This window comes from Lynx rufus, unplaced genomic scaffold (assembly GCF_022079265.1).
Source record: "Lynx rufus isolate CCGP_SWC_20201006 ecotype Redwood Valley unplaced genomic scaffold, mLynRuf1.p SCAF_2, whole genome shotgun sequence".
NCBI classification, from domain to species: Eukaryota; Metazoa; Chordata; class Mammalia; order Carnivora; family Felidae; genus Lynx; species Lynx rufus.
In genome coordinates, this window is record NW_025814834.1 from 157,103,099 (window position 1) to 157,117,917 (window position 14,819).

General features: G+C 38.3%; 1 protein-coding gene and 1 non-coding gene across 2 annotated transcripts in view; one reads left to right on the top strand and one right to left on the bottom strand.

Annotated features, from left to right (window-relative positions):
* The window catches only part of GIPC2 (GIPC PDZ domain containing family member 2), a 79,861-nt gene that overhangs the window by 35,535 nt on the left and 29,507 nt on the right, over nucleotides 1-14,819 (bottom strand). Inside the window, exon 3 of the mRNA XM_047086020.1 lies at nucleotides 4,178-4,358. Within this exon, the coding sequence (XP_046941976.1) occupies nucleotides 4,178-4,358 (181 nt within the window). The remainder of the gene's footprint in view (nucleotides 1-4,177; nucleotides 4,359-14,819) is intronic.
* On the top strand, nucleotides 13,132-13,235 carry LOC124516731 (U6 spliceosomal RNA). The gene has a single exon (XR_006963139.1). It is a non-coding gene; the product is annotated as a U6 spliceosomal RNA (small nuclear RNA).

Here is a 14,819-nt window from a genome sequence, read left to right on the forward strand (position 1 = left end):
ATATCAGCGATTAATATCCTAAGACCAACATGTACTAACTGATCAAACATCTATTGAATGAAAACATCAGGATGTTCTTGCCATATACCCAAGGCCAAAGGACAGCTAAGATACCCCACCTGTACCTTCTAGATTACTAGGGAGCCCATACTGCTATAGTCAAAGAATTTGCACTGCGATTTTTTTTTTTAAGCCTATTGGCTTCTGTGTTAGTTTCCTAGGGCAAGTACAAAAGACCACCTATCTTAAACATAAGAAATCATTTTCTCAGTTCTAGAAAAGTCCGAGATCAAGCCAACACCAAGGTTGCTTTCTTCTAAGACCACTCTTCTTGACTCGTAGAGATCTTCGTGGTCACATGGCATTCTCTATGTGTATTTATGTCCAAATTTCCTCTTCTTATACCAGTCATATTGGATCAGGGCTCACCCTAATGATCTCATTTTAATTTAATTACCTCCTTAAAGACCTTATCTCAAAATACAGTTACATTTTGAGGTAGTGGAGATTAGGATTTCAACACATGAATTTTAGGGGGCAAAATTCACTGAATAACAGCCTCCTACCAAACTGTGAACTCCTCAAAAGGTAAGAACTATAGCCTTCTTTCTTAGTATCCACTGTGCCTAATGGAGTTCCCAGAACACAGCAGATTCTTAAGTTATCTGTGGGAGACGATAAATGAAAGATCTTCTCAGAAGTATAGTCCAAATCTGGATTGTTGTCCTTTCCAAATCTGGTGACCAGCACTAAGAATGTCGCTTTCACCCTTTCCCTAAAAGAAAGCTTGATGCAGGGTGCCTGTCTGGCTCAGTTGGTAGAGCATGAGACTCCTGATCTCAGGGTGTTAAATTTGAGCAAGCCTCATGCTGGGTGTAAAGATTACTTAAAATTAAAAAAAAAAAAAATCCTTAAGACCAGACATGCAAAGCCAATTGACAATATCCTGCCTCCCTCCACATCCATTCTTTTTTTTAAGTAGGCTTCACGCCCAGCCTGGAGCCAACACAGGGCCTGAATTCACGACCCTGAGATCGAGACCTGAGCTGAGATCAAGAGTCAAATGCTTTACAGACTGAGCCACCCAGGCACCCCCCTCCATATCCATTCTACACACCCAGCCTCATAGTATCATGCATGGGTACAGTCAGATTCAAAGTCAAGAGAACACCAACACACTCCACTAAACAAGGTAATAACTTAGGAGAAACGGCAAAATGAACATCTGCTACTTTTTCCTACCCAAAAGGAAACCTCTCCCTCCTGTCCTGCATGATTTTGGTGGGCCTACTGATCATGTAACACTGCCTTCTTCACCATCAAGATGGAACATGACTTAATCAGTGTCCCTCCCTCTCTGAGGAATCTGAATCCTCAGTGGAGAAACATGAAGATAGGAAATACCTAAAGGGAGTTAATTCAGTGCCATGAAAGGTGCCTGGTTCAAACATCCCTGAAATGGCCTTAGCTCCCAACCTTCCCAAGACTTGACTGACACAGTCTGTTTCTGAGACCTGATAGTCTTCTAAAAAAAACAAACAAAATGGGTTTTCAATAAACTAGGAAGTGTTTATTCTGTAGCTCTCAAAGAATCTTGGCATATATAATGGCCCCCAGAAGTGGAATGTGATGGACCTATGAAAATGGGAGCAGGCTGTAAGGATTCCCCCATCCATGTCTGAAAGTTGCATTAATCATCTTTATTACACCATTGCAAAGCAGCCAACTGCACTCTTCCTCCTAGCATTCTGGAACCCAGTCCACATGCCTCCCCAGGCTAAATCTTTAGGGAAGTTGGTAGGCAAACGTCAAAATACTAGAGTGTATGGCTATTTCGACAGCTTTCAGTACAATCCTAGAAATGACTTCACTTCAGCCTAGGCAGCCTATCTGATCACAGAGATGAAAACGTTCTGCCTCACCTACACTGGCCTTTTCTTCTGTGGGAATCCAAGACAACAAAGTCAGATAATCATGAAGGGCAATGAATTTGAATCAATCCATCAATGACAATGCTATAAGATCCAGGATAGAAGGAAACAGCAAAAAATAAGATCAGAACCAAGAGAACTGGGGGAAGCTAGATCCCCTAAGTACCTCTTGATGTATACTCCCTTCTGGGAAAAGCACCAAGCACTGGGATGAAGTCAAAGAAAAGAAACAACTACTACTGCCTTTATCCCAGAGGCAAAAAGCAGCAAAATTAAAGGCTGAAGGACAGACAGAGTAGCAAGGCCTATTTCTCAGAGAAAAACCCCCAGGCTATGGCCCAAAGTCAAGTACCAACCCAGAGGAGATAATGCATATTGATCAGCAGATTTAAGTAGAGTTAAGCTGCCACAGTAACTTTGGAAAATAAAACCTATCATTACTCCAAAATCAATTTCTACATGTCCTAACCACATGTCCTAACCACAGCACCACCAGAATTTGGGATACAGAAATAATATACCCCCACTAGGAAAATCCTACCCAGTGTCCTCAAATGTGTACACGGAATTCATAGGAGCAATAGAGAGCAGGTTCAATAGTAGCTAGCACATAAGGCAGTGTGGGGGTTTATCCATCTATACATGTGTCTCCGGTATTGAAAGGGAAAAAAATCTAATCATGGAGCAATAATAGCTAAATACAATGACCTCTGTAACATCCAAGACTAATATCAACCAAGCATCCAAGTTAATGTATATCAGCAACTTTCTACAAAGATACAGGGACCACAAGATTTCAATGCAGACAATAGGTAAAAATAGAGATTAATTCTGAAAAACAGATTATGTGCTAGAGACAAATGTAGGAAAAATTATATTCCTTGAGTTGTACTAAGAGAAGAACTGATTTATGAAAAGTCTAAATCAAATCAAACTGCTTATATCCAATCAGTTTATAGGTTATGATCTGGGGAACTGGGTAGCAAACAAAGCCAGTTCACAAGGAGGTGGACAGAAACCTGAGTGTGCCCACCTTCCTCTGTGACAAGTGTACTCAGAAGCTTGGTTGCACACCACACAGAATCACAGTATCGATAGCATGGTCTCCTAGGATGGTCCTTCCAGGAGCAGCACTGGAATAAGGGATTCTTTCCCCCCATCCCCAATGTTTGTTTGTTTAAGTTATTTTAATTCCAGTATAGTTAACATACAGTGTTATATTAGTTTCAGGTATACAATATAGTGGTTCACTAATTCTGTACATTGCTCAGTGCAAGGCATTCTTTTCTTACATCTATGTAACCCCGCTCCCACAAGTAATATAACCTACGCCGTATTTCTATTAAATGGCACAGAATCGCTTGGAAGCAGAGAAGAATTTCCACTTCCATATGGATAGTATCTGTCGCTTACTTGTTAAGGGAGGGGAAATGTAATTCCCCAGACCCACTGCATTCTCCCATCACTTTTATTTACTGCCCTGAGAAAATATCCATTAGAAACAAACTATAAGGAATATTTATGTTCTGTGAGCAAAGGGAAAAACAGAAGTTGGGTGGGGTCATGGATGAGTAAGGGCAGCCTAGAATGATTCTGCTAAAGATATTTCAACACTGATGAACACCAGAGGCCGTCATTTGGCTTATTAAAATAGTGCTGGATAGTCAGGAGAAGCTGGCACATTTTCCTGTAGATGAGATAGCCCTAGGGGTTTGAACAGTTGGAACACAGCTGCCATGGCTAAAACCAAGCAACTACAGATGTCACACCAAAGTGGAAGTAATTTCATACCATCCCATGCTGCCAAATTCAAAATGCTAATGGGGAAAAAGTATTGAAGGAAGTCTTTAAAATAGACTAGATAACTATTTTAAATACCAATTCTATGTGTAACTAAAAGTTTTTGCTGTTAAGGTCCACGAACAATAGTTATGGCTTAGAGAGCCCAGTCAAAAATTTTACTCCTCAGCAAGATGAATGTATTACAATGTGCCGTTCTTGAGGTCTGGAACAGCCACAAAGTCACTCGACATCAGACTTTGTAACTCCAAAGGTCTTTCAGAAAATGTCCTTTTAGGCAATTCTTTCTCCTTGAATAGTTGTTTCCCTTATAAGTAGTGCTCTCATTCTCTATATCCTTAATGGATATACTAAATCACATGGCACCACATCTCAGTGCTCACTACCCTTAGAAAGACAAGCCAGGGAAGGGAACACTTCACACACATACACACACTCAAACTTACCAAATGCCTTCTTAGGTTCTATTAACTTCAAGGTAAAGGGTTCATCTTTTTTTAATTCCTTTAACTTTTTAGCAACATCATAGTGACGCCACCCAATGATATCTTCTCCATTTATGGATTCAATATGATCCCCCACACAGATGGTTTTAATGGAGTCAATTAGGCTACCATCTTTAATTCTCTGAAAGAAAATTAAGGATAACACTTAATACAAAATGGAACTGTATAACATTCCTTTTTATGCCCCCGAGACATTATATGTATTGACATATTCACAATGCAGCTTAATGCTCAGTTAAAGATAAAGACCAGGCAACAAAGGACAACCACCATACCTCATTCAGAACTCTGCTCCATCAGTCATCATACCTCCTCCAAGAAACTTCTCCTCAAATCCTCTGGGTTACTCCCCTAAGAATCGTTAAGGTGTTACTCTCCTGCTTCTATAGTAGGTGTTGTTACATATGCTGAGCTCTAAACTAAGCACTTTACATTTGCCATCTCATTTAATTTCAACAACCTTTAGGAGACCCTCAGACCATAGACTGAAAAATTGAAGCTTGGAAAGATCTGTTCCAAAAAATAGGAAGGAAAGGAAAACTTCCAGACTCATTCTATGAAACCAGCATTACTTTGATTCCCAAACCAGAGACCCAGCAAAAAAAGAGAACTATAGGCCAGTATCCCTGATGAATATGGATGTAAAAATTCTCAACAAGATACTAGCAAATCGAATTCAACAGCATATAAAAAGAATTATTTACCATGATCAAGTGGGATTCATTCCTGGGCTGCAGGGCTGGTTCAATATTCACAAATCAATGTGATACATCACATTAATAAAAGAAAAGATAAGAACCATATGGTCCTGTCAATCGATGTAGAAAAAGCATTTGACAAAAGTCAGCATCCTTTCTTAATAAAAACGCTTGAGAAAGTTGGGATAGAAGGAACATACTTAAACATCATAAAAGCCATTTATGAAAAGCCCACAGCTAATATCATCCTCAGTGGGGAAAAACTGAGAGCTTTCCCCGAGATCAGGAACACTACAGGGATGTCCACTCTCACCACTGTTGTTTAACATAGTGTTGGAAGTGCTAGCATCAGCAATCAGACAACAAAAGGAAATCAAAGGCATCCAAATTGGCAAAGATGAAGTCAAGCTTTCACTTTTTGCAGACGCCATGATACTCTACATGGAAAACCTGATAGACCCCACCAAAAGTCTGCTAGAACTGATACATTAATTCAGCAAAGTCACAGGATACAAAATTAACGTACAGAAACCAGTTGCATTCTTATACACTAATAATGAAGCAACCAAAAGACAAACAAACTGATCCCATTCACAACTGCACCAAGAATCACAAAATACCTAGGAATAAACCTAACCAAAGATGTAAAAGATCTGTATGCTGAAAACTATAGAAAGCTTATGAAGGAAATTGAAGAAGATACAAAGAAATGGAAAAATTCTGTGCTCATAGATTGAAAGAATATTGTTAAAATGTCAATACTACCCAAAGCCATCTACGTATTCAACGCAATCCCAATCAAAATTGCACCAGCAATCTTCCCGAAGCTAGAACAAGCAATCCTAAAATTTGTATGGAACCACAAAAGACCCTAAATAGCCAAAGTAATATTGAAGAAGAAGACCAAAGCGGGAGGCATCACAATCCCAGACTTTAGCCTCTACAACAAAGCTGTGATCATCAACACAGCTTGGTATTGGCACAAGAACAGACACATAGACCAATGGAATAGAGACTCCAGAATTGGACCCACAAAAGTATGGCTAACTAATCTTTGACAAAGCAAGAAAGAATATCCAATGGAAAAAAGACAGTCTCTAACAAATGGTGCTGGGAGAACTGGACAGCAACATGCAGAAGAATGAAACTAGACCACTTTCTTATACCATTCACAAAAATAAACTCAAAATGGATGAAGGACCTGAATGTGAGACACGAAACCATCAAAACCCTAGAGGAGAAAGCAGGAAAAAACCTCTCTAACCTCAGCCACAGCAATTTCTTACTTGACACATCTCCAAACGCAAGGGAATTAAAAGCAAAAATGAATTATTGGGACCTCATGAAGCTTTTTATCTTTGCGCTGCAAAGGAAACAATCAACAAAAGTAAAAGGCAACCAACGGAATGGGAAAAGATATTTGCAAATGACATATCGGACAAAGGGCTAGTATCCAAAATCTATAAAGAACTCACCAAACTCCACACCTGAAAAACAAATAATCCAGTGAAGAAATGGGCAGAAAACATGAATAGGCACTTCTCTAAAGAAGACATCCAGATGGCCAACAGGCACATGGAAAGATGCTCATGTCACTCCTCATCAGGGAAATACAAATCAAACCACACTCAGATATCACCTCACGCCAGTCAGAGTGGTCAAAATGAACAAATCAGGAGACTATAGATGCTGGAGAGGATGTGGAGAAATGGGAACCCTCTTGCACTGTTGGTGGGAATACAAACTGGTACAGCCACCCCGGAAAACAGTGTGGAGGTTCCTCAAAAAATTAAAAATAGATCTACCCTATGACCCAGTAATAGCCCTGCTAGGAAGTTACCCAAGGGATACAGGAGTGCTGATGCATAGGGGCACTTGTACCCCAATGTTTATAGCAGCACTTTCAACAATAGCCAAATTATGGAAAGAGCCTAAATGTCCGTCCACTGATGAATGGATAAAGAAGATGTGGTTTATACATACAATGGGATACTACTTGGCAAGGAGAAAGAATTAAATATGGTTCTTTGTAGCAACGTGGATGGAACTGGAGACTGTTATGCTAAGTGAAATAAGTCATACAGAGAAAGACAGATACCATATGTTTTCACTCTTATGCGGATCCTGAGAAACTTGACAGAAGACCATGGGGGAGGGGGAGGGGAAAAAAAAGTTAGGGAGGGAGGCAAACCATAAGAGACTCAAAGACTGAAAATAAACTGAGGGTTGATGGGGAGTGGGAGGGAGGGTTGATGGGGGGATGGGCATTGAGGAGGGCACCTGTTGGGATGAGCACTGGGTGTTGTATGGAAACCAATTTGGCAATAAATTTCATATTTAAAAAAAAAAGCATATGCATTCCCTACTCTTACCAAGTGGAGTAATAACTTCTTCTAAATCTGCAGTATGATCACTGCATCTAAGAGTTAAGAGCAAAACTCATGTACCCCAGCATCTCTATAATTATCATTAGAAAAAAGAAAATTGTAAAAGGGTAACCTGGGAAGGTTGGGCATTTTTACGTTTTATTACTATATACCAAAATTCACAATAGGCTTCTATTTCACCCCCAAATTTTAAGAACAATGCTATGTTCATTATAATAGTAACTATTAATATGCTTTATGCAAGTGAAATAATACCAATTCAGAGCTCATTATCATTACGAATAGTCAATTATAAAAGAAATGAGAAATTCATAATCTGACACTGTTTTACTAGGGGTCCATATTAACATTACAAGTTAATAGAATTAAGAGTAACCACAGCAACCACTAAGTACAACTGGAATTTCTAAAGGGTCACAGAAAAATAAACAAGATTTTTAAGAAGACTAGAGTCTAAAGAAACAAAACTATTAAATATCCTGTTATCTACCCATTCTTAAGCCATTAGAGAGTGTGAAAATCTATACATAAATATTGCCTCCTTAAATTTTACTCTCATCTATGTCTTCATACCTTCTGAACCTATTTTTTTTTCTTTTTTCTTTTTCTTTTTTTTTTTTTTTTTTTTCCAACGTTTATTTATTTTTGGGACAGAGACAGAGCATGAACGGGGGAGGCGCAGAGAGAGAGGGAGACACAGAATCGGAAACAGGCTCCAGGCTCTGAGCCATCAGCCCAGAGCCCGACGCGGGGCTCGAACTCAAGGACCGCGAGATCGTGACCTGGCTGAAGTCGGACGCTTAACCGACTGCGCCACCCAGGCGCCCCTGAACCTATTTTTTTTCTTTGAACAACAACACACAAATTTCAGTGTCCTATCACGTTTTTAAGACTTGTCACAGTTTTATTAATAAGTAGTATATAAAATTAAATGAAAAACTTTACAGACATGTATAAATCTTACTAATAAATTAAAGGTCAGAGGAACAAAAATCTACACTGTCTTGGGCCTAGGAGTAGTCACAGAAGTCACTAGAAGAGTGTCTAGACAGAAGGAGGAAAGGCAGTTACCAGAAGTCCAAGTAGCAAGGTGAGAATCCAGGTAGGCAAGAAAAACATCAAAGCACAGGTAAATAATCAGAAGTAGCAGATAAGGATCTGGGATGAAGAGACAGGAAAATCAGTGTAAGAAACCTGAACACCATAAGGTGAATCAGATACAGAAGTGGAAGACACAGATTATAGACGTTGTGGGTTACCTAAGCTTTAGCCTCTTAAGTTCATAAAGAATGAGGTAGTAATTGAGACAAGTTTCTGGAATATACGCTTTGATAATCATATTATGACAGAGATTAATAATCTTGCTAAAAATGCTACTCGAACACAAAGGATGGAAAAAAGATATTAATGCTATGTTATATTTAGTGAGTCACTTAATATCCTCTGTAACACTTAAAACTTTGTCTACGGGGCGCCTGGGTGGCGCAGTCGGTTAAGCGTCCGACTTCAGCCAGGTCACGATCTCACGGTCCGTGGGTTCGAGCCCCGCGTCGGGCTCTGGGCTGATGGCCCAGAGCCTGGAGCCTGTTTCCGATTCTGTGTCTCCCTCTCTCTCTGCCCCTCCCCCGTTCATGCTCTGTCTCTCTCTGTCCCAAAAATAAATAAAAAACGTTGAAAAAAAAAAAAAAAACTTTGTCTAATCTGGTTTTATCTCATCTTGATACTGCAAAAAAGCAGAGAAGACAAATTTTTAAAAGATAGGATTTACAGCATTATTAAACTCAAAGGATCCTAGCCACCTCAGAGAATTATCATTCTCCGTTATTTCATCGCATATACTTATAAAACCTGCTAATCACAGACACCGGAACTCTAGGGTAGCATCCCACCCTCCTCAAAATCTTAGGTATCACATTCAAGGTTGTTTGAGCTGCACACCCTGCTGCCATCGTCAGCAAGTTTGAGATCTGTGCTGCTGATCCTAACACTGTCCTCAGACTATGCTCATGATAACGTAATGTTCTTAATTATAAACAGTTATTTCACTTAGTCCTCACAACAAGCCTCATTCCATTAACAAATGAGGATACCAAGGTACAATGAATACTGATGAAAAGAACACAACAAAAAGAACTGGGCTTCAAACAGACGTTGCACCCACAGACTGCATGACCCTAAATTATGACAAAGCCTAGAATATTTAGCATCTGTCCCTCTGTATAAGTGTTTGCCAACCAGTCCTAAACCATTCTGGGAATTTCTAGTTTTAAGTATACTCTGAATTTTCTGATAAAGTTATTTATATGCTCTGGTTCTGGAAAATCTAGGCTTGGATGCTAAAATCACAAATGTTTAAGTCTGTTGTCTTTTACGCAAGAAGTTTTACCTGTGAAAACCACACCATACTTTAATTCAAACTTAAGAAATCACATAAATGTTTTAGATTCGACATAGATCCTACAGTATAGGTCTTTCTCTGACATTTCACTTAGCATAATGCCCTTGAGGTCCATCTATACCACCAAAACTGGGAAGATTTAATTCTTTTATACAGCTAATACTAATGCTCCATTGTGTGTATATACACATACATCTTTATCCATTTATCAACTGATGGACACTTAGGTTGCTTCTGTATCTTGACTACTGTAAAGCTGCAATGAATACCATACACAAAGCCATGATGTATTTATCTTTCCAAATTAGTGTTTTCATTTTCTTCAGATAAATACCCAGAAGTGGAACTGCTGAATTGTATGGTGGTTTTTTAATTTTTTAAAGAAAACTCCATATTGTTTTCTATAGTGGCTGCATGTTACATTCCTATCAACAGTATACAATGGTTCCCTTAACGTCCCATCCTCATCAACATTTGTTATTTTTAGTCTTTTTGGTAATAGCCATTCTAACAGGTGGAGGTGGTAGCTCATTGTGGTTTTGACTTGCATTTCCCTGATGATTAATAACCTAGAACATCTTTTCATGGGGGCACCTGGGTGGCTCAGTCGGTTAAGCGTCCAACTCTTGGTTTCAGTTCATGATCTTGCAGTTCGTGGGTTCAAGCACCCCTCCAGGCTCCACGCCAGCAGTGCAGAGTTGGCTTGGGATTCTCCCTCTCCTATCTGTCTGTCCCTCCCCCACTCATGCGTGCAGTCTCCCAAAACAAACTTAAAAAAAAAAAAATGTTTTCATGTATCTGGTAGTCATCTAGGTCTTCTTTGGAAAAATGTCTATTCAGCTTTTTTGCCCATTTTTTATTAGACTTTTTTTAGTTTGATATAGTCCAACTTGTTTACTTTTGCTTTTGTTTTCAGATTCAAAAATCATCACCAAAAACCTATGTCAAAGAGCTTAATCCCCACGTTTTCTTGTACCAGTTCTGTGGTTTCATGTTTTTTTTTTTTTTTTATTTTTGGGACAGAGAGAGACAGAGCATGAACAGGGGAGGGGCAGAGAGAGAGGGAGACACAGAATCGGAAACAGGCTCCAGGCTCTGAGCCATCAGCCCAGAGCCCGACGCGGGGCTCGAACTCATGGACCACGAGATCGTGACCTGGCTGAAGTTGGACGCTTAACCGACTGCGCCACCCAGGCGCCCCAGTGGTTTCATGTTTTAATTCAAGTCTTTAGCCCATCCTGGATTAATTTTTGTGTATGATGTGAGATAATGATCCAATTTCATTCTTTTGCAGATGGCTATCCAATTTTCCCAGCACCATTTATTGAAGAGAATCCCTTCTCCACTGTAGATTCTTGGCTCCTTTATTATAAATTGACTATATATGCAAAAGTTTATTTCTGGGTTCTATATTCTGCCATAGTGATCAGTGTTTCTATGCCAATACCACACTTTTTAAATTACCAGAGCTTTGTAATATAGTTTGAAATAAGGGAGTGTGATGTCTCCAGCTTTGTTCTTTCTCAACCTTGCTTCAGCTATTCCGGGTCTTCTACAGTTCATATGAATTTTAGGACTATTGTATTTCTGTGAAAAGTGCCGTTGGAATTCTGACAGGGATCACACTGACTCTGTAATATTGCTCTGGTTAGCATTTAACAACATTAATTCTTCCAATGCATGAACATGAAATAGCTTTCCATTTGTATCTTTCTTACATCCTATAGTTTTCAATTATTGGTCTTTCCCCTTGGTTAAATTTACTCATAGGTATTTTATTCTTTTTGATACAATTATAAATGGAATGGATTCTTCTGATAGATTATTCACATATAAAAGTGCAAGATTTTTGTGTATTAATTTTGTATCCTGAAACTTTACTGTAGTACTTCTAACAGTTTTCTGGATAAAGTCTTTAAGGTTTTCTATATCATCTTCAAGCAATGACCATTTACTTTTTCCTCTCCAATTTGGATGCCTTTTATTTCTTTTACTGGCCTAACTGCTCTGGCTAGAACTTCCAATATTGTGTTGAATAGAAGTGGCAAGAGAGAGCATGCTTGCCTTGTTCCTGATCTTTGTGGAGAAAAACTGAAAGCTTTTCCTTTAAGGATGATGTTAGCTGTGAGCTTGTCCTACAGGACCTTTATGATGTTGAGTTTTTTTGTTTTGTTTTGTTTTTTACCATTTGAATTCTTTCAAATGTTTTTTTCTTCAACCATTGAGATAAAAAATGTTTATATCCTTTTGTTAATGTGGTATATCACACTGATTTATGGGTGTTTAATTACCCCTAAAATAAATCCCACTTGACCATGATGTATGATCCCTTTAACATATTGTTGAATTTGGTTTGCTAATATTAAGGATTTTTGCATTTATGTTATTAGGAATACTGGCCTTTTTCTTGGGGCATTCTTGTCTGGTTTTTCTATCAGGGTAATTCTGGCTTCATAAAAGCAGTTTGGAGGAGTTCACTCTAATTTTTGGAAGAGTTTAAAAAGGACTGGGATTAATTCTTCTCTCTGAAGGCTTGGTAGAATCCACCAGTGGAGCCATCTGGTCCTGGGCTTTTGTTGGGAAGTTTTTGATGACTAGCAAGGAGACTGAATCCATCTGTTCAGATTTTTTTATTTCATCAGTCTTGGTAGGTTGTAGGTTTCTAGGAATTTACTCATTTCTTACGTTGTCCAATTTGTTAGATAGGATAGTTCATAGCAGTCTCTTACTATCCTCTACATTTCTATGGCTCCACTGTAACATCTCTCATTTGATTTTGAGTCCTTTTTTGTGAGTCTAGCTAAAGGTCTGTCAATTATTTTTCAAAGAACCAGCTCTTTGTTTCATTGATTTATTGTCCTTTTAGTCTCTATTTCTGCTCTAATATTTGTTATTTCCTTCCATCTACCAACTTGGGGTTTCATTTAATTCTTTTTCTAGTTCCTTGAAGTGTAAAGTTAGGCTGAGAATGGTTTCTCAAGGCAGGCATTTACCTCCGTGAACTTCCTTCTTAGTCCGTGTAAATGCAGAGCTACATAGTACTATTAAATACAGTTCTCTGCTCATCTAATTATGTGATGATTTGTTAGTACTCCTAATTGATAACTTAATAGCAGTATCAGATTTTTATAGATCGTTCCTTTATACCTGCACAATCCTGTGAAATAGGTGTTAATATTCCCTTTTGAGAGAAGGATCAGAGAAGCTTAATGACTTATCAAAGATCATTTGTCCAAGTAAATAAGTGGTTGGACTAAGACTGAAAGCAGGCATGTGTACTTCTAAAGTCCATGCTCCTATATATCACCACTCCCTGATCATGGAATCCTTCTTCCTTACCCTTGTCAATCTATACCACACTGTCCTACTCTAACCTACTTGGACTTCTAGCCACTACTGAAAGGATATCAAGTACTCACTTTAGCATATATACTAAAATTGGAACCATATAGAAAAGATTAACACAGTCCCTGCACAAGAATGACATACAAACTCTTGGAATGTTTCATTTTTTTCTCCTGCTTATCTTAGCAAAAATAAACATTGAAAGGGTGAGCCAGAAATTAATGAAAATGATTACTTATAAGGAGTGGGAGAAATGAGTAATGGGATAGAGGGCCAGGAGAAAGTGACAGATCTCTGAACGTCTTTTAATATAGACTTTTGAATCATTTTAATATTTTTCAGAAAAAATTAGAACATGATGCAGAGAAAACTCAGTTCAAAGAGAAGTGGATTCAATAGTATTTCAAATGAATAACCATCACCTAATGGGGAAAGGGACAGGAAAGAACCCATTCCAAGTAACCTGAATAGAATACTTTGTATGTACATGTGTGTACATGCATACCAATCTTGAACTCTTAATAGGTTCTTCATAATATGGATATAGCAATCCTGAAACTATTTTGCATATATTGTAGGACTAAGCAAATGAGTAAATATTTTATTTTAAGAAGTATTTTAATAGGGGCACCCAGGCAACTCAGTCAGTTGAACATCAACTCTTGGTTTCAGATCACTATCTTCTGGTTTGTGGGTTTGCACCCCACATCAGGCTCTACACTGACAGTGCAGAGCCTGCTTGGGATTCTCTCTCTCTCCCCCTCTCTGCCCCTTCCCCACTCATGCTCTCTCTCATAATCAACTTTTTAAAAAATATATATATATGTATATATATATATTTTTTTTTTTTTTTAAAATGGGGAAGGCAAGGGAAAAAAAAAAAACCTATGGGGCAGGATTAAAATTTGAGGCATAATTTTGAGTCCATTTACTTCTAAAATAGGTTTTCTAACCCCATCACTGAAAAGACCCAGAAACAAGTGACAATGAAGGAGTCTAACTAGCATCCAGATCTTGATTTTGAAATATCAATCCTCACCAAAAGCAAAACCAGAGCCCCATGAAAAAATGGTTGATTCCAGGCTTGGGAAAAGATAAAAGATGAACCTAGAACATCTTGTTGTGCCAGAGAAGAAGAACTGCTTCATAAATGATCAGAGACATGTCAAAGGATACACAAGCCAGCTGAAAGATTCCGGCAGACCAAATCTCAGAAAATCTGAGCATAAGCAACAGTTGTAGACTATAACCCATTAAGTGAGAAATCATGTATCCATGCTGATAAAAACAAAAAACAAAAAAACAAAAACCATGCCACTTTTTTTCAACAGAATGTTTTAAATATATAAGAAATGATGGAATTTTTTAAAATTCACCATTTTGAAACCATTATAATAAAAAGTCAATTCAGGCAAAAATCAATCAACAGATGTTCAATCTGTAAGGTGCAAGTAGGAAAATGATATTTTTAAAATAAAGTTTCTCCCCACAAATATTAATTACAAAGGAAAATATAACATTGCAATGAAGACTGGCAGACACTATACCTTAGGTAAGTGACAAAGGTCATAAGCAAGCTAACATAATGCACCTTCCCATGTGGTACACCAAGAGGGACACATCATTGATCTAATTTTCCTACCAAAAATACATAATCCGTTTCTCACACTGTCCCTCAATTCAGGCTTCTTTGAGGTTTCTCATTCTATGAAAGGCTGAGGGATTATTCTAAAGACCATTAAAAAGACAACTAA